This window comes from Chinchilla lanigera, unplaced genomic scaffold (genome assembly GCF_000276665.1).
Source record: "Chinchilla lanigera isolate Chin_1 unplaced genomic scaffold, ChiLan1.0 scaffold00009, whole genome shotgun sequence".
In the NCBI taxonomy this organism is placed as follows: domain Eukaryota; kingdom Metazoa; phylum Chordata; class Mammalia; order Rodentia; family Chinchillidae; genus Chinchilla; species Chinchilla lanigera.
Genome location: NW_004955410.1, coordinates 12,035,452 through 12,059,637, shown reverse-complemented (window position 1 = coordinate 12,059,637; position 24,186 = coordinate 12,035,452). Strand labels below are relative to the sequence as shown.

Genomic DNA, 24,186 nt, shown 5'->3' with positions numbered 1-24,186 from the left:
CCACCCCCCAGGACCACATGAGGCTTTGGGGGGACATCCAGTCACAAACCTTAACAATATATTTGTATTGAAATCAACTTTCTATGTGAATTTTCTTTTTTGCTACTAAATTCTCTGCTCTACTGTTCCTTTCTAGTTCTTCCTGATACCTCATTTCTTATCACCACTCTTTATCCCCATGCCTGGGACTTGAACTCAGCCTTCACACTGTGCTACATCCCCAGCCCTTTATTTTATTTTCAAATTTTGACACAGAGTTAAAGTCATCATTTTACAGTGATAAACATATACCCTTCTTTATAGCAGCACAATTTATAAAAGCTAAACCTTGGAAACATCTTGTACGCCCATCAAAGGATGAATGGCTAAAGAAAATGGGGTGATTATACACAATGGAGTACTACACTGCCATAAAGAAGGATAAACTTGAGGATTTCATAGGCAAATGGATGTGTCTTGAGATCATGATGTTAAGTGAAACAAATCAGACACACAGGTTTAAGTATTCCATGGTTTCTCTTATATAAGAAGCCCCAAATATAAACAAAGAGAAAAATAAAAGATAGATAATAAGAAGTAGGGGTATCTTTTTCAAATGGGAAGGAGAACAAGAGATGGAGGAAAGGGAAAATGGATACAAAATGAGTACTGAAAAAAATGGAGCTCAGTAGAGCTTTTACAAATGGGAAGGGGAACAAGAATTGGAGTGAGCAGGGAGGGATGGGAGCAGATGAAAATGAATTAAGCTGTGTTGTGTACGTGTACAAATTTCCATGGAAAATGTAATCATGATGTACTGCAAACATGTATTAATAAAACAAATTTTTGAGACAGGTTCTCACTAAGGCGCTAAGTTGCCTAGGCTGGGCTCTCACTTGCAGTCCTCTTGCCTCCATTCCTAGAGTGCTGAGGTTACAGGCAGGTGCCACCATGCCTGGCTTTATCTCCAGTTTTAAATTAAAATAAATTATTAGAGTTTTACAATTCATAATGATTACATTCATGGTAGGGACCTGATGCATGTACATAACACATCTCAATTCTTTCTCCCCTTCCCTTCTACCCCCTTTTATTTTTCAAACAGAGATTCATTCATTTATTTTATAAGTCACTATAAAGTTAATTATCATCTGTACAGATTAACAACCATGCTAATAGGCCAGAATTCAATGAAACACATAAGGAAATTATACTAAATCTAAGTATACTCTTAGATACATTGTCCATGCTGGATATTTATCTCCATTTCTTATTAGTCTTTGACTTTTTCTTCCATTAGTTCTCCCTTTATGTTTCTCCTTCCTCAATGTTATTTTTCATTTGTGTCTTTGTTACCTTTTTAACTCTTTCGCTCCTCTGTCCTTTTTTGTTTCCCCTTGTTATTTCTATTTTTCTTTTTCCCCCATTCTTTCCAGCTATTTGTTATGTGGCTTTCTTGTGGAAGTGAAGTTCATGATTAGAGTTGATGTGCCTTATATTACATTGCTCATTATTTGCATGATAAATCCTCCCCCCCCCCTCCAGAACCGGAATCGAACTCACGATCTTGAGCTTGCCAGGCAGGCTAAATCCCCAGCCCGATAAATCCTTTCTATCCTAAACTGAAATCAAACTTTCTTCACTTAACTAACCTGATGCAGATGGAGAATAACCCTAATTTCACTGACTCCCATGTTATAACTCTAAGCCCCAGATAGAGTAACACCCAATATTTCTGAAACATGGGAGGGCCCTCACAAGAAAGTATTCATAGCAGCATTATTCATGAAAGCCTAAAACTATAAACAAAACAAATAACCACAAATTGGTTAAATAAATATTTGGTGGAATACTGTACAGTACGGAGAATTAATGAATGTTCTATGCAATAACTAGGATGAAATCATTGTAATCTTGCAAGAAGATAAGACACAAAAAAGGAAAGAAAAATAATGTCATCTTTCGCAGTTCTAAAAATACAGGTTGTAGAAGTCAAGAAGTGATTACCATTGGGGCAGTGCGTGGAGAGGGGTAGGAGGGCTGCTGGGGCACTGGTTATGTTCTGCTTGTTGACCTGGGTATGGGCTAACTGGTATGCTTGTTTTGTGAAAGTTCCTCAAGCAGTACATCATGATTTGTATCCTTTTACATGTATGTTGTACTGCCATGAAAAATTTGCTTAAAATGAAAACCACTTATAAAATAAAATAAGCTGGAAATACCTGGGTAAAAATTACAAGATTTGCCTAAGAGACTTGGGAGTAACATTGTTTATTGCACTAGTAAATCTACAAAAAAGAAATGACGTACCGACAAATGGAAGTGGGCCTATAAAGAGTACATCAAAATGGTCACTTAGCGGGGTGTGGTGGCACACACCTGTAATCCCAGCACTTGGGAGGCTGAGGCAAGAGGATTGTTGCGAGTTCGAGACCTGCCTGGGCTACAAAGTGAGCTCAAGGCCAATCTGAACTGCATAGTGAGATCCTGTCTCAAAAAGACCAAAAAAAAAAAAAAAAAAAAAAAAAAAAAAAAAAAAATGGTGACTAACAAAAGTAATGGCAAATTTAGAATGTAGGATTTTCCATACATTTGCTACCTTTCTCAGGGAGGGCACACCTAAGCATAGCTTAAAAGGCAACTTTACATTTGTTTAAAAGTATGTGTAAATATTCCCACATGTACGTGATTTTATTTTTTTACTTGCTATTGAAATTCATATACCACAATCTTATCCTATAGGTTAAAAAAAATAACAAAAGCAGCTTTAATTTCAAGTAAAGCTTCACAGATAATACAGAATTAAAAGTATACTTACTATTCACAGAACATATCAGAGAAAGAGTATTCCTAGTGTACATGTGAAACAAGTCAAACTATGGTCTTCTGTAGTCACAATGGACACAAGAGTCTATAAAGCTCCATCTTATTGAAAAAGGGAACTTCGATAATTCAATTTTAAAAAAAATAAACACTGCATATTTCCTCTTCTGAACAGAGGTATTCATCTACTTTCTTTTTTTTTCTATAAGACTATTATTATATTCACTCTTTGAAGATATGATCTGTTGCTATTATAAGCAGATATCACTATGAAAATAAAATGGCATTTTAATCCTGGTTGGGCCATGAACAGATATAATCAGAATTCAGGATCAATTAACTTGATATAATCACTAATTGTCTTCCTTCAGAAGTGGATGCATAGTTTCTGATTATATTTAAGAAGAAACCCAAAATAAGACATTATAACCTCAGGTAGCCAAATACATTTCAGGATTTCGCACACCTGTGCCAAAGGGACATATGAGTCACAATAAAGCAGACACCGTCTCACCTAAGGACCTGGGTACTTATTTTTCTGTAGAAATGAAATACAATTTCACATTAACTATATGGGAATAAACATATATATTACAAAATACGTAAAAATTGTTGGCACTCTGAAAGAAGTAAAGATAAGGTATAAAATTAATTTTTTGCTTAAAATATGATTTCTGTAAGTATATATTTGCAATGTGTATATTCCAAACCAAATTTTTCTCTTGATACTAAGTTCATTTAGAAAGTTTTGTCTTTCAAAGCTTATTTTAAATACAGACTACTATACACAATTTATGTTTTAGATTTTTTTGAAAGTCAGAATTCAGTTAAGAATTATTTATCTTACTGCTAAATATTTAGGAAAAATGTCAGCTCATTTTCATTACCCATGGTCCTATATTGAAATTATTTTTGCTCAACACAGCAGTTTTCATGTTAGATGTTAAATAGACCATACGATATATACCTTCACACAATGATCATTTCTGTAGACTAAGATAAATTTAAGCTGCATTTTCAAGCTAGTCCATCATATTTTCTTTTCATTGTAATCCATGATTATCACATTGAAAATTTATTTCTATAAACCATGAGAATCTCTTTATCTGCCTCACTTGTCTGCATCAATGTTTTTAAAACTATGTATCAGTCCAGTTCTATATAGCTTTTAATTTAACCATTTCCAACATCAGAGACCCTGAATTCTGGTTATACATCTGGTTACATATAACAACACTTCAGTATTTTGAAACAGGATCTCACTAAGTTGCTAATTTGCCCAGGCTGGCCTTGAACTTGAGGTCCTCCTGCGTCAGCCCCCCTTGTTGAGATTGTAAGCTTGTGCTATCATCAATGAGGCTAATCAACACCTCATTATTAAACATTAATTAAACTTACATTCTTTTTGTTGTTGTTGTTGTTTTGTTTTTTTCCAGTACCGGGAACTGAACTCACGACCTTGCGCTTGCCAGGCAGGGCGCTGTGCCGCTGAGCTAAATCCCCAGCCCCTGAACTTATATTCTTAAAACTGCCTTTTTTACCAAAAGTGACTAAAGGTTTTTATTGGTAAGTGCATTAATAACTATTTCAGCATTCACTAAGTGTGGTCTTACACTGTGACAGTGGCTCATGGATATCAAGGTCAGTCAGAAACTGATTTTTTCTGTCATAAATCCTTCCTGGCTCACCTGTCCATGGAGGCTCTCAGGCACCACTTCTTGCAATTGAACAGAGACACCCCAGTATCCTCATGAACACAGCAAATCTGCCTTTGGGGGGCCAGCCACATATTATAACATCCTTATAAGATCCCGCACATTGCTAATTTGCCTGGGTAATTCTCTTCACTATTTTGCATACTTTAGAGGTAAGCTATTGATTTTATAAATAAAGTATGAAAATAATCTTAACGCTTTTTTGTTCAATGGCTAAGACATGTAAAAGCTCAAAGATTTTAAAATCTAATAGGAAGAGCATGAGCATTTCAAGTCCAAAGAAATAGTCAGTGCAGAAAGTGTTTGCACAGGGTGTCATCAGTGGGTGAATTTTGTCTTGCAGTCCTTGCTTGCAGTGACCTGAGTCCACATCTAGGAAGCCAGACTCCGCATAGCCTGTGGAAACAAAGGGAAAACAAGTGGCAGTGAACTCCTGTCTCCTTGGCTCTACCTTTTTTCAGGGTTCTATGATACCGATTTCTTGTTGTCATTCATCTTAGGTATAATTATCATAATAAAAACTGGGCTTAACAACTTCATTTTGAACATCACCATACTTTCATTGGATTTACACAAAAGCGATAATCACTATTCATCGAGCCCTTACTATGTAAAAGACACTGTTCTTGTTAGCTTACGTGCATTCTTTCATTTTCACAACTCGGTGGTACTATTTCCATTTTAAATCCAGATACTAAAATGAAGAAAGGGTAAGTAATTTGCTCTGTGTTTACAGCCAGTAAGTAGCAGAATCAGGACTGGTCCCCAGGTCTGTTTCGTTCCAAAGTCCATGAACCCACTGTGCTGCACCGCTTCACTGCCTCTAGAAGCCCTACAGGATTCTCTGCATGTTGCCCCCACTGCCTCATTCTAATGAAGAAGATGGAATGTTATTCTCTTAACATTTTTATCAGGAACTGGAAAAAGGCACAGTAGTGATGCTTTTCAGATTTGCCTACGACACAGGTTGGGTTGGGGAGTAAATATGTTAGATGATAGTTTCAGAATACAAAATATGTCAATAAGCTGAAGCCAGCAAGATGCATCATAAATGCACATACTATTTCATTTGGGTCAAAGACTAATTACAGAATTTATATGAGAAGTCATTAGTTGCCAGTGTTTATGAATCTTCATCCAAAAGTTAAGTGAAGATCCATCATGGTGTAGGAGGGATTTGTGCATGGGCTAGGATGCTGCATTACTTAATTTCTAAGAAATTGTTCAACTATTTTTCCTCATTTGATTTTTTGAGAGAAGGTCTCATTCTGTAGTTTAGGCTGGCCGTGGACTTACTATGTAGCCCAGACTGGCCTGGAACTCCTGGTGATCCTCCTAAGGGCTGGGATTACAGGTGTGTGCCACTAGGCGTGGCTCGACTTCAAAATTCTGTGACCTTCACCTGTTCCCATTTTACTCAGGGATGAAGTCACAAAATTTACTCAGATACTATAAATCCAGATACTGCAAGTTTCCTAGGAAGAATGTGCTGAAAGAAGAGCATCTAAAATACATAGGAATCTTGGGGCTGGGGATTTAGCTCAGCGGCACAGCACCTGCCTGGCAAGTGCAAGGTCATCAGTTCGATTCCTAGTACCAGAAGAAAAAGCACAAAAAACAAAACAAACAAACAAACAAAAAATACATAGAAATCAACCTCAGGTGAAAGGATATTTCTTTGAGGCCATTATCAGTCCAATGAAAAAAAATTATAAGGTGGCTATTCCTTGTGTAATATACTATTCATGAAGCTTATGAAGTTTGTGGGTTAGAAATACCTTCTCTTTAGGTTTTCACTTTCCCCTGGCCTTAAATTTCTAGAAGAGAAATCTGCATTGGGTTAGGTGTAATCAGGACCAGTGTACTGGCTGTTGCTGGTCATGGGTCATCTCCATACACCTGAGTCAGAGGTCCCCCAAAACTTAATATCTTCAAGGGAGAAATCTTATTTTCCATTTTCCCCTCCTATGAAGCCATCCTTTCTGTAGTTTTTGGAATTATTTTCTCTGAACTGTTCTTTTTTTTTTGGTTTTTCTCCGGTACCAGGAACCGAACTCACGACCTTGCGCTTGCCAGGCAGGCGCTTTGCCGCTGAGCTAAATCCCCAGCCTCTCTGAACTGTTCTTAATGATACATATTCTCTACCTGTATTACTCAGTTCACTCAAGATTCCGTCTATGTTATTTTCTTGAGGAGAAAGGAATGATTATACCTCTTCCTGGACATCGAGTTCTTCCTGAGGCATCTTTTCTTCCATTAATTCAAGTGGATCTTTGCATTCTTGAATGAGGGTGATCTTGAGAAAGAGAGCACATGATATTTATTAGAAATATAACAGCATCGGTCCACCTGGTACTTCACTAAATATGATTTGAAGCTTTGCTGGTGCTTTTGTAATCTGCAGACTTCAGAATCTTCTTCGGCTTTCTTATTCTTTTATATTTTCCAACTTAGAATTTTCTGTATATCAATTTTCACATACAAGTGTGAACCACTACAATTCTCCATTGTCTAAACTCCCAGTCCACTGTCTTCCAGACCTCTGAAGTGTGCCTTTCAAGCGACCCCCTCTGCCTAAATGGCAGGGCAGTCAATAGCACTTCTGTTTCAGTGGCTGGATTAAGAACACCTCGTATAGCATTGAGCATGCAGTGAATGCACAGCAAAGATTTGTGACTGAGGACAGTAAACAGTCTCAACTTGAATTAGATGGAGATTAGCTTTACTGGAGATAGAAAATAATGTCTGTAGACCAAGCTGGTTCAGGGAAGTTTAGCTTTTTAGGAGTACTATGCGATTTAATCTTCTGCACCAAGGAGACCAACAATCAGGCCTTTGTCTCATGCATGAAAAAGGACATTTCCAAAGCAACTCCAAATATATACCAAGTATACATTAGTATACAAATGTATAGTAGGAAATGATTTGAAGTGGTATTTTGCTGTTTTTTCATGTCACAAATAACCCAATTCTCTTGGTTAGTGGGAAATTAATATAAGATTAAGTCCCGTGAAAATGATCATGACATGATGGGAAATGTAGAGTTAAGGGTAACCGGAAGTTGGGATGGTCCTTATGATGCGAGAATAAAGGATAGGGAAAGGATCAGTCATATCACTGCATTGCCAGTATTCTTTTTTTTTTTTTGGTTTTTCTCTGGTACCGGGAACCGAACTCACTACCTTGCACTTGCCAAGCAGGCACTTTGCCGCTGAGCTAAATCCCCAGCCCCATTGCCAGTATTCTTAATATACAAGTGACTCTTCCTAAAGAAAAGGAAGGTACCATAGAAGGGGCTGTCATCTACTATAACTCAACCACGTAGAGGGCTTTGTGCTAGACCCCGAGGAGACACGGAGGTGTAAGGTTCCTCAGCTCACAGGCCATCAGTAATGAACAGCCCACTCTTCAGTGAGCCAGAAAGTAGATAATGCAAAAATCCAGTTATGTTCAGGGTAACATATTGAGGAATGGAAACAAATCAAGCAAACAGACGCTCCACCCCAGCCATGCACAACACCTCCCCAACTACAAGGTGGAGTCTAACATGGTGAGTGGACTTTTGGCCAGTGAGTTTTGTCATATACCTGGGCTAAGATTTTAGTTCAGAATGGTTGGTAAAAAACAAAATAATTATTTTCATGTTGAGAAGGAACTTAGTACGTTGGTTTCTATTATGTTTAATGTGGGGTCTTTTTTTAGATATGTGATCTTGAACTGGATAGAAATTAATTTTATTTCTTTATTTTGCTTTGTTTTTACCTATGGGCTAAGGAATTTCATGTTATATAGAAGGTTTATAAGTTTTCAAAGATGAGCAGTTTACATGTAGCTGGTTTTATGTTTGTGGTTTTACTACTCTTTTCCCCAGGAGCATTAAGTAGAGCTGCCTCTCCACTAACAGAAGCTGAAAAAAAATATAATGTAATATTATTTTCTAAATTAGTTTTACTTTAGATATTGACTTCCTACAATAAAGATGTGTATCCTAAATTTAGAAAAACGAGAAGCAATTTAATGTATGTATGTCACTAGACTTATTTTTTGTATGCATTTGTTTTTGTCCCCCCAATTTACTGTGACAGCTGCATGAGAAATAGGGCTATTGTTCCATGTCTGCCAGACCTGGGCAATAAGCCCATTCAGAATGTTTATCTATCTAAAAGATTTCACAAAATTGACAAACCTAGAGGAACTTAGGGTCTATTATACTTTGAGAGGGAAAGTTAAGCCTGGCTTTATTTATGGTTTTAATTATTTTTTCCAAGACCACTTATGGCCTGATGTATCCTATTTAAAGACATTTATATATAATTCACAGGTTTCCAGATGGCTGAAATTTCTGTTGCACCTATATACACAAATCACAGAAGATGCTATATTCTAAAGTGGCATTATACCAAGGCTACAGTGATAGAAACAGCATAGGACTGGCCCAAAAACAGACACATGGATCAAGGGAATAGAACAGAGGATGCAGAAATAACCTCAAGGACATTCAGCTACCTGATCATTGACAAAAGGACCAAGGACATACACTGGAGTAAAGATGCCTTCTTTCATAAATGCTGCTGGGAAAACTGTCTATCACTATGCAGAAGATTAAATCTAGACCCATATATCTCACCATGTACTAATTTAACATCAAAACGGATCAAAGAGCTAAATGTTAAAACAGAAACAATTTGCTAGAAGATAAAATAGGTGAAACACTTGAAGCCTAGGCATAGGCAAGGACTTTCTGAACAGAACCCCAGTTCTACAAGAAATAACACTGAGAATCAACAAATAGAATCATATCAAATTAAAAAGCTTCTGCACAGCAAAGAAAACAACCAACAGATTGAAGAGACAACTTATAGAAGAGGTACAAATGGTCAGTAAGTACATGGAAAAGTATTTAACACCTCTGGCCATCATGTGAATTAAAGCAACACTGAGATTCCATCTCACTCCAGAAAGAATGGCTATCATCAAGAAATCTAATAATAACAAACGTTGATGAGCCTGTGGTGGAAAAGGAACCCTTTTACACAGTTGGTGGAATGTAAACTAGCACAACCACTATGGAAATCAGTATGGACATTCCCCAAAAAAGAAATAAAACTAGAAATTCTATTTGAATCCTATTCCTCTTCTAGGTATTTTCCTGAAAGAGTTAAAGACATAATACTGCAGTGATGCTTGCATACTCATGTTTAGAACTGCACAAGTCATAATAGCTCAATCTTGGAGGCACCCTATAAATGCATTAACAGATGAATGGATAAAGAAAATGGTATTTACACTCAGTGGAGTACTATGCAGTACATGTAAACAAATAAACGAGTCTTGTGTAGGAAAACAGATGCACTTTGAGATCATAATGTTAACTGAAATAAATAAAACACACAAACTTAACCTGATTCTCTTATGTGGGCTTTAACCTGGTTCTCTTATGTGAGAAACTCAAAGTATAAATAAAGATAATTGGATAAACCAATTATAAAAGATAATCAGAAATAAGGTATAAACCTTTTGCCAATGGGAAGGGGTCCAAAAGATGGAAAGGGAAATGGAAGGGAGGGAAAGATGATGAAAAAATTGAGATGTATTATGTACACATACCAAATCCATACAAGGAGTGTTATTCCATACTGCAAACATGGACTAATAAAAAATAAAGATAGGGAAAAACTAAATAGCATTATAGCTAATGCCCATATTTATTAGTTAACCCACATACTATAGAACTACTGTGTATTAGACACTACCAGGTACTTTCCTAAAGTCTCTGTCGTTGAATCCTCACATTTCCCCGGCAAACTAAATGTTTTTACTCCCATTCCTTCACTGAAAAACTGAGGTTCTGAGAGGTTATGTACATGGCCTTAAAAGTCAAACTAGATGTATGTAACTTTTGCTATTTATAGAAATCCTGATAGTCTAGAAAGACACAAGTGTAGCAAAGTGAAATATTTACCATTTCTAAAATGGAGTCTTGACCTTCTTGGGCTTTAACTTGGTTCTGTAGATACACTATGACATCGTGAATAGTCAAAAATAATGTGTCCTTTCTATTGTTATCGTCAAAGAAACCACACTGCTCCATCTGCTTGATAACATGGTCTACAAAACAAAGAGATAATATTTAGTGCTAGGAAAAATTATTTTTGTAACATAAACCAATTACTAAGTGTCTTGGTTACTTTTCTCTCATTGCTGGGACAAAATACCTGATGCCCAAAATGAAGGAAGGAAAGGTTTATTTCGCTTACAGTTTGTGGAGGTTTTAGTCCATACTTGGCAGGTTACAAGGCAGAGTGGCACATGGCAGAGGGCTACAGCTCATGGCGGCAGAACACAGCAAAAACAACAAGCACTAAAAAGGGAGGAATGGAGGCAAGCAGCCTCTTCCTCTCCCTTACATATGCAAACCATCCACCCCAGGGCGGTGTAGCTCTCACACCCATAATCAATCTAACTCCAAAAGCCTGCCCCATGGCCGCATAAGGCTTTGGGGGGGACACACAGACACAAACCATAACACTAAGTTTTTGTAGACACCCGCTCCCCATTTCCAAAATGTGATCCTGCCCTACACTGACTTTCTGTCCAGGAGCACACAGAATGGTTATCTCATGACTGCTTGTGGACGCCCTTGGTGACTAACCATGTGCATTTTGCTGAGTCAGTGTACCATCCCCTAGCTACCGTGAGCCTGGTTCATAGTTGTGCATGTCTCTGGCAAATTTTCCTGAGCAGCGGGTATTGTCTCACCTAAAGAGGCCTGGGGGGCTGCAGACCCAAACTCGGGCAGCGTGCATGCACTGACTGACAACACTGCAGGTACAAAGGCAGAGCCCCTTGCTTAAGATAGCATAACCCTCTTGTGCTCTTCCTGCTTTGGGGCTCCTTGTGTAATCAGAAATCTAGGGCAACACTCCTGAAACAACGTCTTTGTTCAGCTTCTCCTCACCCTATCCTGCTTCCCAGTCCTTTAATCATTTGTGTAAGCATCCCCATCTCAGGCTTTGCTTCTAGAAAACTCAGCACAGGCACTAGCACTCTCCTACTCACCTGTGCAGCCAGACACAAAGACTCACACCCTCATCAGTCCTCTTGCTTCAGTGGATCTAAGTCTTCTCCAGCTCTGCTCTCCCCATAACAACCCCCCCACTGATCTTATACCACTATCAGACTGTAAATTTCCACACAGAACCAACTAGGTGGTACAAATTGGAAGTAACATCTTTCTGGGTTCAAAAGTACCTTGTTATTTTTATTTGGTACAGTTTCTCTTTGTAATGATGAAAAGTTTTGGAAAGAGATAATAAGTATGAACATAATTAATGCTACTGAATTAATGATACACTTAAAAGTGACTAAAATGGAAATTTTTCTTAGACATTTTTATCACAATACAAAAACAAAAGGGCTTATGAGAAAGTCTTAGATAGATAAGCATATATAACATTTACCTTGAAGTGATGCAAAGTACACATTCACATCAATTCTTTGGAATTCTTTAACAATCTAAGAATAAAAAAGGAGACAGTAAAATGAGTTACCTTTTGTGCCCGTCAGTCAGTCATATTCGCTTACTTGCTCAGGAGAAATGTCAACATTTTCATGGTTAATCAAGACTGAGGAAGTTCACTGTTGGAAAAGCCGTAGAGGTTTTCAACTTATAGTGATATGTTTAAAGATGAAAAGACCATATCAAGAGATGACAATATCCAGTGGTCAGTAGCACAACACTCTAAAACAGAGATGCTAACTATTTGTGGAAGGGACAAAAGTACAGAAGCTTCCTGATATAGCCCCTGCCAATTAGAGCAAAAAAGTATGAGTTCACACTGGAGTGGAAAAGAGATGGGTGTGGATATGACCACCACATTCAGAATGTAAAACCTGACCTAAACGCTGAGGTCTCCATTTTGAATGTATCGATGTCAGTGTCTTGATTACAATTCTTTTTTTTTAAATTTTTTTTTTTTTTGGTTTTTTTGGTTTTTCTCCGGTACCAGGAACCGAACTCGCGACCTTGCGCTTGCCAGGCAGGGGCTTTTGCCGCTGAGCTAAATCCCCAGCCCCTCCTGATTACAATTCTGTGCAGTAGTTTTTGGTAAGATGTGACTATGGAAGAAACTGGGGCCAGAGTACGCAGAATCTCTCTAATATTTCTTTTTATTTTTATTTTAAAGAAAAACAAAAAAATTCCAAAACAATATGATAGAAGGGTAACAATGGTTAATACATTGCACACTGTCATCTTTATTTATTTTTTTGGTTTTTCTCCGGTACCAGGAATCGAACTCACGACTTTGTGCTTGCCAGGCAGGTGCTGTGCCGCTGAGCTAAATCCCCAGCCCCCTGTCATCTTTAAATTAGTTACTCAGAGTATGAGATATCAGCATTTAATTGTCCAAACAATATTAGCACAAACCTAGCTTTTCAATGAACTGAGAGAAATTAGTAGTATAATTATTTTAACTATCTTTTGTATATGTATATATATATTTTTCCTTTTACTTTTCCCTTTCTCTAATATTTCTTACAACTATATGTAATTCATTTTAATGATCATTAAAAGTTTAATTTTAAAAAAGAACACTAGACCTAGGGAGCATAAATAATTGTCATTATAGTATTTGAAAGTAACTATGGAAGTATGGAAAATGTTCTGGCATTAAATATGTGAAGACTCTCTGTAAAAGTAATTCATGAAACATTTTGGCCAATACAGTCTACACTGGATGTGAGCCAATCTCAAGGGTGAAATGAACAACAAAGGACAAGAGTGTGTTTTCAAAGGAGTTAATAACCAGATCTGCTAAGAGAACAGAGCCCTGTCTGCATATTTGCACCTTCTTGCCAAGGTGAAAGTAACCACATCTGCCATTATTTCCTACTCCTGCAGAGATGGCCAGAAAGCCCGCAACAAGGCTAAACCTAAGAAATCTTTTTCTTTCTTTTTTTTTGGGGGGGGGTTTTGGTTTTTCTCCGGTACCAGGAACCGAACTCACGACCTTGCGCTTGCCAGGCAAGCGCTTTTGCCGCTGAGCTAAATCCCCAGCCCCAGAAATCTTTTTCTATATTATTACATCTGATTGTTGGCACCTTAGTGTAGTTTTCTGCTAACCCTCATGATACCTACCTGAAGTTTCACATAAAAGTCATGCATGAGATGATACCCTACTTAAAATCTGCTTTGAAGCACTTAGCACAGTTGTTATTTGTAAGACTACTTAATGTTTGCCTTCCCCTATAGACTGCTTGGTCTCATGAGGATAGAAACTATGGCTACTTACTCATTAGTCTCCTATGCCTGGCGGAGTACTTAGCACATTTTAGGCATTTAACATTGATTTGTTGAAGGAATAATGTTATTGAGCTTGCGTAAATGCTTTCTAACATCACTAGTTTTTCCACCGTGCATGCTCCTCAACTCTTGCTTTGACTTCCTAGATGACTAACCTGTGGCCTGCTCTCATCTCTTAGTAATCTCTGACTTTTCCGGTCCTATCACGTTCTTGGTGTTCCTTATCTTGCTGCTGTTCTCATAACAAATTGAGTAAAATACGTCACATACAATTTTGCCATTTTTCCTTTTCATATTCCATTTACATTCTCAGAAAAATAAAACATAATGTTAATATTTACTGACAGTGTTTATGTATCAGATACTCTTCTAAACTCCTTATATTTATAAGCTTAGTTAATCTTCATGATATTTCTGCAAACTAAATGCCACCATTATCTCCGTTACAAATGAAATTGAGGCACAGACAGATTAAGCAACTTGTTCCCAGTCAGACAGCGAGTGGTGGAGTCAGGAATCACATCAGCTAGCCTGTCTCCACAGCCCATGCGTCGTCCTTTTGCCAAACTGGGCAGCCTGTATCATTTTACTATTGACACAGCTACAGCTCTGCAGCTGAGAAAGCCAGAACCTTACCATGCGCAAAGACCTCACTCCGACAACATCCAGGAAGGATACAGCTCCACAGTCAAGCACAAGGCTATGGATGGACACTTTGGGAACATTCACTTTGACTGGAAGCTCAGAGTTCCAGTCCACTTGAAACTCAATTTCCTTGGTGGGGATATCAAGGTCTTTCGGATCTTCAATGTCTTCATCAGCCTCAAAAGCATTATTCAATGAACCACCATCGCTTATGATCCCATTCTAAAGAAAGAAAACACGGCCGGCTTAATTGCCAGTGTCTTGAAATGTCTTTTGGTCGTTCATCTCCAATTACTTAAAAATCCTACACCTACTGTTCCTTTTTTTTTTTTTTCCTGGTACCGGGAATCGAACTCACAACCTTGCACTTTCCAGGCAGGCGCTGTGCTGCTGAGCTAAATCCCCAGTCCCTACCTACTGTTCCTTGGTAAGGAAAAGTACCAACAGGATGAATACTTAAGGAATGAGTTTTAGTCAAACCTGGTGGAACACACCTGTAATTCTAGCTACTCAGGAGGCTAAGGCAAGAGGATTGCAACTTCCAGGCCAGCCTTAATGAGACTATCTCAAAATAAAAGGAAGTGCTGGAGATGTCACTCAGTGGTAGAGTGCTTGCTTGCATGTGTGAGGCCTTGGGTTTGATCCCCACTACCACACACACACGCACATACACATATAAACGCATTTTACCTCAGCCCAAACTTTGATGTTCTCTAGAAAGAAAAATGGGAGAACAGGGAGCCAAGGAACTCGATTTCTGAAAGATTGTGGAAATTTGCCAACAGCTGTACTAGCGATAGGGCAATGTGAAGAGAAGTTAATAGCTCTAAGAGTTAGTGAACTTACTGCCTTCCATTGTAATTTCTGGTATTGAATTTGTACTTACTTTGTTTCTTCCAACAAAAATAAGGTTTAAAAATGATGCAGATGCTATTTATGGGGAGAAATTTATACCCTGGTTACAGGGAGCGATGCTGATTTCATTTTATCAGAAACAGCTCAGCCATTCTCTGACATACATATGTCGTCTGCTGGTACACATCTGGATACCAAAGGGGATAAATTTAATTTTAGACCGCATCTGTTTTTCATCAGAGAAAGGAAAGAATTAGGAGGGGGGAGAGTGTTACCTCACCTTTGTTGCCTTTAATTGACCTTTTTTGATGAGCTTCTGTATTCTCCTCAGTGCTTTCAGCCGCTTGTTATATACTCTAATGGCATCAAATCCAACCTTTGGAAATAAATGTCAGTTACTCAATGTCTGCTTGTGACTGCTCACCAGGGCCAACTGTTGTCTGAACGCTTATTTCTCAGTACATAATATTCCTTGAGACACCTTGTCAGAAAAGCAATTGTAAGGTCTGATCCGATGGTGTAGACCCCTCTGTACTGACGATAGCATATTAAAAATTCCAAGGTAGTGCAAGACAAAACAGCCCACAACAACCGCTAGCTTTAAGTCTGTTTTCCAGATTTCCTTGACATCGCAGAGCCCTTCTGTCGTTGCAAAATCTATAAACATTCCTCTGAACCAGTTTGCCCTGGAACTCGCCTAAGAAAACACCGGCCCAAGTTCAAAGGGTCGGTGACATTCATGGTGGGCGTGTCCTCCTTACATCAGTGCTGTTTACTTGCTCCAAGCAAGGACCACGCCTCCAAGACCTTGTCCCACCTCACCACCACCGCCCGCCGGCTCGCCCAGGCTCCAAATCCCGGCAGAACCCGGTGTGTCCGGCTAAGGTGGACCGCCCCTTTCAGTGAACCGCTCTCGCTGCATTTAAAAGTGTTAATTTAAAATAACCACAATAGACCTCGTACATGTTAGCAAAAATATGTTTGTTTGGTTTGTTGTTTGCTTGTTCGTTTGTTTGTGACCACAACTGTTTTTCAAATGAAAATACTTAGAACAGTGGCATTGTTTTTGCCCCGCGGGGCTTCTCAAAGGGCTACTGCTCTCTCCTGCTTTGCAGATTATCGTCCTGGCACTTCGCCCTGCTCCACTCAGGCTTGCTCTGAACGCATAGCGTTTTAGTCTGGCAGTTATTACTGCCTAGATTTTAACCTGCTGGTTAAAATCCGTAATAGATTATGAATTTTTTTTTTGCCCATCCCCACATTGTAAGTTCTTTTTTTTTTTTTTTCCTGTACCAGGAATCGAACTCACAACCTTGCGCTTGCCAGGCAGGCGCTGTGCCGCTGAGCTAAATCCCCAGCCCCTCGGAAATTTTTTAAGGAAAAGGATGTTATAATTTAATTCTGCATGCTCCACACAAAGGGGAATTCAGAGCATAGTCTCTCGTTCCCCGCTGAAGCCCAATAAATAAGAGAGTGAAATCTCAAGTTAAAAACCAAATTTTCAGGGATAAAATACTTACTGTGGACTTGATACATTTTTTAAAACCATCAACATTGCCATAAAAAATAGGACCAGAAAATCTAACAATCTTCACTCCTTGAAGTTCTTCAATCTGGCATTTAAAAAGAAGAAAAAAAAAAAGAAGTTAATTCTAGACCTCAGGTATTGAACAAAATAGTTGTTTTACAAGGAGCCCGGTGACAACTACTTAGAAGTGGGCAGCAACACTCAACTTTCCTTAAATAGGGGCCAAAACTCTTGGATTTCCAAAACTCCACAGAAGATTAAATTAGGGCCTTAGACATTTTCAGCCCTTTGATTTCCTGGTAAAGAAGCTGAGGTTCAAAACAGTGACACGGTTTGTCTCCAGTTCATACCACTGATCCTCCTGATTTTGCTAAAATTTTTTTGAGTAGCAAAAATAAAACAAGCAAATTCCAGGAGGTCTGCAGGAACTGTCATCTGCTTGTTTATACCCAGAGGCAGTGGCCGTGTCGTAAGTGGAGCCCATAGAATCACAGACTTGTCGGGTCTTTAGGGATCATAGCCGTGTTAGTCTCAGCCCTTCAGGTGAGAGAAGTGAGGCCCCGGGAGGCTCAGTGTCTCAAGCAAAGTCTCCCCAAGAGGGAGCGGAGAATTCAGAACTCCCAAACTCAGCCCAGAGTTTCCTGTCTCAGTGCCAAAAGTTTTTCTGCAATCCTTTTAGCTCTTTTTAGCATGTGGCTCAACAGAACAAAAAGATTGTGGAAATAAATTAACAGCTGGAAATCCAGGTTTGGTGTCCAATATTTTAATATTAAGGCAGAATTAGACTATAACTTCCTAGGACACACACACACACACACACACACACACTATATATATGTATATATATATTTTTTTAACATAATGTTCCTATGTTTATGTTTTCCAAATTTACTTTCTTTGCCTCTTCATCTTTGTTTCCCTAGTGATCACTAAATTTTGCCTGCACAATTTTATGTGCAGGCAACACAAGCCCGTCGGTGGGATGTTTAACTTCTTTGTTTTTTATTTCTTGTATTGTGTATTAGTTCTTCAAATTCCAAAGATAAAGCAAAATATTAAATAACTTGGTGAAAAAGAACTTGAAAATTTCTTATTAGAATTGAATAAATAATATCTTATGAGGATTTCAGGCAACTTCATAGAGTTGAAGGATTATAGCAGAGAAAATATTGATTGAACACCTGGAAATAATTGTCTATTATTTTTAAATACTTCTTACAATGATTTTTACATTGACATGACATCGAACTAGAATGGACAAAATTCGTAAAATCCAAGTCTGACAGAAGATACACTGAGTCAAAAGTTCTTAAGACACTGTCAGCAGCGGACTGTCATTAGGACTTCCTCTATCATGGGCTACCTTTTGCTTACCATGCTAGAATAAATATGTGGCTCCTAAAATTATAGGTGAACAAACCTTTCTGCAAATATCTCACTAAGGCACTTACATTTTTGTAATTCTTGATACTTTTATAGATGTCCGTGCTAGGGATGTTTCCGAGGTCATTCCATGCAGGACTAAAAAAAGAAAAATTAACATCAGAATTTTTTTTTTTTGAAACAGCCATATTTTGGCCTAAAAAGTTAAAAATAGTCAAGTACAGTGGCACATGCCTATAATCACAGCCACTTGGGAGGCTGAGGCAGGAAGATCACAAATTCCAAATCAGCCTGAGCAATTTAGCTGTCACCATAAAGGGTAGGGGATGCTGAGGGTGTAGTCAGTGGTATGATATACGCCTAACATGTGTGGGGGCCCTGGGTTTGAGGCCCAGCACAGGAGTGGGAGAGAGGAATAAAAAGAAGCAGCTGCTAAACAGCCATCATTCTGCTGATTGGAAATCAGTATAGCAGATGACATTTTCCTGCAACTAACTCTGAAGTGAACAGCTGGTGTTTGCATGGAACTAGAGGAGGAAGTGACTCCGACTGTCTTCTGATCGCTGAGAGAAATAATGAGCACCATTCTTTCATGTGGAAAACAAATTATAGGATAAGTGAAGAGATTTTGGTACATTAACTTTAATCAAGGTCTCACCATAACCCGAAAGAGGCAGTTTATTATCCTTACCTTCAACAGTAAGTACACTGCGGTTCTGAGAAGCTAGAAAAGGCCCTGAGGTAAGGGATAGTACAGCCTCTGTCGTGGGTCTTGGGTGACTGGCACTTATTTGTAACTTATGGCAACTTCCTGATGCAGTATGGAGAGTCTGCGGATGATCAAATTAGTCTCTTTTTATAGAACTAGCAGCCTGGGAGGACCAGAAATAAGTCTGTCCTGTCAACCAGACTGTTGATTTCCTGTTCCTGATGCAATCAGATAAATTCCATGTTTCTTCAAGTGTGACGAGGGACATATGCTAAGTGCAGCTCCTGAAGAAAGACTATCTGTTTGGGGTCCTTTCAGCATTGTGCTCTCGGGAGCCGCACTATAATGACCGGAAATTAAACACTGTAGAGAATACCACTTTTTGTTGGCTAAAGGTCTGGTTACCAAACCAGCAGCAACACATGCGCCACCAGTTTTTCCTTGGCTTGCTGTAGTGTGCTGACTTTTAACTTGAAGCTCCTAAGTTAGTCTTTCTTTCCAAAACCCTTCTCTCTCAACCGCACACACAGAAGGAAAAACAGACACAGAGTTATTTCCTAGCAGCAAACTGGGCCCATTGGGACTGCATGAACTTTCAGGACTCTGGGCACCAAGGTGTGCTGAGGCAGAAAGCCACTGCCTGTTGGGCAGAATCAACATGCAAGCATAGGGAGGAAAGAAGGGTAAAGGAGAGCTAGATGCAGGCGTGTAGAGGTGAGCGTATGCTACGCTGGAGACATGGATACTGACGCTTTCCCAGGTCTCTTCTTCCCTGGTGGCCCAAGCACAGGCAGAGAAGTGGCCAAAGTCCGGAAAGACAATAGATGAATTAGGGAGGGAGAGCGACTCCGTTCCCCTCCAGGGCCCTTTTCCCCTCTAGACTCAGGAGGGCATGAAACCAAAGTCTCCTGGGAGTCCAAACAAAGCCAGCAACAAAATCCACCTTCAGTCTCCCTCACAGGTCCTCGCAGATGGTTTTCCATTATTTAACTCATGCCTTTGCTGCTTTCACTTTGCGTGTGAACTACTTATGTCTGCTTCACATAATTGTGTGACCTATTGGATATATTCCCTGCTTGAGAGATTTGGATGGATTCTCATTATAATCAACTGTTCTGAAGTTCTCCTGTTGTAGGTTGCACAATCTTGGGTTATAAGCTTCAAAAGAGGAAAATGAGTTGTAATAGATGTAGCAGTGTTCTTATCCCAAGCCTTGGATCCAATGTCTAGCATCCTTCATCTCATCTAAAGGAGAAACTACAGGGCTACCTCAGTCTGGCTGAGCTATGTGTCTGTTAGTCTAATGAGGCCTAAGGAAGAGCACAACCATGGAGCATGTGATGAAATCTAGAAATTTGGAGTGAGAAAATCCAAGTTCAAATCTTAGTTCTGCCAATTAGTAATGTGTGATCTGAGGGGCAATCCTTAGCCTTTCTGAGCTTAAACTTCCTCCTGCACAACGAGAATAATCAATGTATTCATAGTATATTTTTGAAGATTAAATATAACATTTACAAAGCACTGTGTGTTTTTTTTATAGAATCACTCAATATGTAATAACTGTTAGGAAAGGAAGTGGTTTCATCACATTTATCAAAACAGTATAGGAAAGTTTAGGGTGTATTGTCCTGTTGATAGGAAATCTGGGTTTTACTGTACTCACAACTGAACTCTCAGGACCACCGTCAATAGTCCAAATAAAAGGCCAGCCAGCAGACCCAGGTCCAGCCCCAAAATGATAGACATTATGCATGTAAACACCCAGGTAACCTAGGAGGGGAATAGAAGTGAAAAGAATTATATTCCCTGGTACCAGCAAATAATATAAAAATAAGATCAATTATCCACAAATTACAACTTTTAAAAAATATTCTGGTTTCATTCATTTTATATTGAAGTGAAGCTGGAAGTTAACCTTCCCAATTAATACCAACTACTCCATTGTATTTATTTTTAAGGTTTTGAACAGGCAATGTATTCACATGATTCAAAAGGGAATTAACATTTTCAAGATGTACAGTGAACAAATCTTGCCGACAATCCTCTCCCACCTCTACCCATTCCCCAAATCCTTTCCCATTTGTATCCACTTATATCTCTCTGTGTGAGCGTACACGTGCATGTGTGAAAGCATGCAGACTTTCCCCCAGTATTTCTATTCTGGTCTCTTTTTCACTTAATTCGTCTTAGAAATATTTTCCAATCAATAGATAAGAAGTTTGCTTAGTCTTTTTATGTGTCCTGGGCTCAATTAGTGCAGGAGTCTAAAAGACTTGGCTTCTGGTTTTTACAATTCCTCAGAAGAGTTGTAAAGACCACTTTAGTCACAAAGGAATGGGTTTTATGTTTTATTTTTGTTTGTTTTGTGTTTTGTTGGTGCTTTTAAACCAGGCTTTAAATAAAATGTGTTTGTTTTTCGGCTGCAGAAAGCCAAGGGTATATAAGCCTCATATGGGATTCTTCTGGAAATGAATCTTCCCAGAGAAACAGGGTCTTCACAACATGCAGGGTCTTCACATCAAGAATTTGGTTTATTCACACAATTCTAATTTCTGCTCTGGGATTTCCAAAGTGCAGGGAAAATGTAGGAAAAAGGGGACCATCGTGACATGACAGGGAGCATAGAGGAGCCAAAGCTTAGTTCAGAGAAAAATGGGTGGTGAGGGACTTACAGCATCCATCTTGTTCTGCCGCCACAGACGAGGAACATCGCACACCTGCATGAACATCCCTTTCAAGTTGGCAATTACAACTGCTGCCAAAACGGACTGCCAAGAGACACCAGGAAGGCTGGGTTATTCAGGAGAATGGTTTTCTACATGAAGATTTTTAAATCTCCTGTTATTTCTCTGGTAGCAGAGTGGTGAAATGAAATTATTCAGTTTTACAGAGAAAGCAGATTTATACCTTCTGCAAAGGTTCCAGAAGCTTCCCCAGGGCAACAATGGCAATCAGTACAATCCCAGCCGAAATGATGCCAGCAATCTGAAAAACACACACCTTACATGAAGAGCGTTCATCCTTCTCCCTGTGTCTACCAACTTGCTGTATATGCACATATCACAGGCACACTTGGTCCTTCCCTGACTCCCCCTCTGTGCATCATTCAGAGAGATGAGCATTATTTGGTAAGACTACACAAAACAACAAAAACAGAAAATATACATTCACAGAGAAATATATATATATATATGCATATTGCAAAGAAAGAGAACAGGGAGACTGAGCCTGCTAAAGTAAAGCCAGTTTGACATGGATTTCCTTTGGATATCTTGCAATTGTAGTTCTGGTGTCTATTGAGGAGCCTGACCTTTTAGTTATTTGCCATTCCATAAAACACAGACCATCTCCTTCTCTAACAACAGAGATTATGGTCATGTTCTTGGGAAATAAAGTTTCATGGCACATATCCAACTCTTCTGCATTATTGAAGCAGCAGCCATAATAGCAACCATGATAACTTGTTGCACTTGTAGCACATGGTTTTCAGCAAAGTCTCAGAATGTTAATTTAGCCCTTCTGCAGATTCGTGGTGCCATATGGGCACTGAGAGACAAGGCTCTGTCTCCTGTTGCATAGATGCTGGCTTCAGAGTTTGCTCCTAGCAGTGATGGAGCAATGACAGAGTAAAGGAAGCTCAGAAATGTTACCTTCATTGGCATAGAAAGCTCTGCCAAGATCCATAAATAGTTAGAAGAGAGGCTGGGGGTGGGAACTATTCTCTGGCTTGAGCAGATGACCAGTGAATTCTCTGTGGAGACAGTGGTGGCACGGCCAAGGAAGACTAGAAGCTCTGGAACAGAAGAGGAAACAGGGAACCAGAAGCAAAGCAGTCAGAGAGGAAGCCACAGGAGAGAGCATAAGTACTGCCTAGCACAGCAGGTGTGAGTTACAGGAGGCAAGAACAGCAAATGTAAAAAAAAAAATTAGAAAACATTCACTTCAGCAAGGTGCGATGGCTCATGCCTGTAACCCCAGCACTCTGGGAAGCCAAGGCAGGAGGATCGCTGCAAATTTGAGGCCACTTTGTCTTCATAGTAAGTTTAGGCTGAGCCTGGACTACATAGCAAGACCTTGTCTCAAACAACGACAAAAAAACACTCCATCTGGCAAATTGATCATTTCTGTTCAGGATATGGTTGAGCCAGCCTGGAGGAATATTATGTATATGATGTACTTTTAAAAAGCTCACACTATGTACCTGGTTTCCACCTCTGTGCTTTTCCTAGCACCACACCTCCAGGTTCCCAGCATCTTGGTGTGTTTACTCCTCCCCCCTTTTTTTTTTCTTCCGGTACCAGGAATTGAACTCACGACCTTGCGCTTGCCAGGCAGGCGCTTTGCTGCTGAGCTAAATCCCCAGCCCCCTACTCCTCCCCTTTCTAAGAAGAGAAGGTAATATTCTTTCTTTCCCTTTCTTCCTTTCTTCCAGTAATCCAGCCAATATTTAGTGAGTACTTGCACCTTACCATGAGTAAAGAAAGGGCTCTGTGAATTGGTAAGAGATATGGAGATTAGGGTACCAGGACCACAATGATGGCCCAACTCAGGCAAAAGTGGCTACTATTTAACAAGTATATATAACAAGGAGCCTCCCATTACCCAGGCACAGCTAACTTTAGTTAGTATATTGAAATCTGTGAAGGATCAGTTACTTGTACTTACTATATAAAATGGTTTGTTGGAAAGTTGATGGACTTTATGAGTAGATTCAATTACTAGCAAACTAATTATCCTGTTAAGTGACAGGACAATCAGAGTTAGAGAGTACTTTGTAATCAGAATTACTTTTTTATGAGTCAGTAGGAATCAGATGAGGGTAAAAGAAAGAACAGTACACTCCATCAATGTGCTGGACACAGTTAATGTCCACCAGTATGCATATTTTTGTTCATTCCTTCAGTAAATACATGCTGGGTGCTTCTCCTGGATCAGGCACAATACATGTACCATTGGCACTAGGGTTCTCTTCCTACCTGAAGGAGTGGGAAAATCAGCATTGGCCAGCATGTGCTAGGGCTTTACAACTTCTTATTTTAATTCCTGTAGCATACCTAAGAGAAGGATACAGTTTTGATCCCCATTCATAGATACAGAAACTGAGGCTCAAAAAAAGAAAAAAAAAAAAAAAAAAAACAAGAAGCCATACAACAAGCTGGGTGGCACATGCTTATAATCCCAGCATTGTGGGAGGCTGAGACAGGAGGATCATAAGTTCAAGCCCAGCCTGGACAATTAAGCAACT

General features: G+C 39.2%; 1 protein-coding gene across 2 annotated transcripts in view; it reads right to left on the bottom strand.

The window, feature by feature from the left end:
* Positions 1-2,490: 2,490 nt before the first annotated feature.
* Slc26a4 (solute carrier family 26 (anion exchanger), member 4) overlaps positions 2,491-24,186 on the bottom strand; it is a 49,081-nt gene continuing 27,385 nt past the window's right edge. For both annotated transcript variants that reach the window (XM_005377285.2, XM_005377286.2), the window contains exons 11-21: positions 21,849-21,926; positions 21,614-21,709; positions 20,605-20,711; positions 18,301-18,370; positions 16,842-16,934; positions 15,602-15,697; positions 14,458-14,688; positions 11,978-12,032; positions 10,480-10,625; positions 6,730-6,813; positions 2,491-4,913 (exon numbers count right to left, since the gene is read on the bottom strand). In XM_005377285.2, coding sequence (XP_005377342.1) covers positions 4,890-4,913; positions 6,730-6,813; positions 10,480-10,625; positions 11,978-12,032; positions 14,458-14,688; positions 15,602-15,697; positions 16,842-16,934; positions 18,301-18,370; positions 20,605-20,711; positions 21,614-21,709; positions 21,849-21,926 — 1,080 coding nt within the window. In that variant the 3' untranslated portion in view covers positions 2,491-4,889. The remainder of the gene's footprint in view (positions 4,914-6,729; positions 6,814-10,479; positions 10,626-11,977; positions 12,033-14,457; positions 14,689-15,601; positions 15,698-16,841; positions 16,935-18,300; positions 18,371-20,604; positions 20,712-21,613; positions 21,710-21,848; positions 21,927-24,186) is intronic.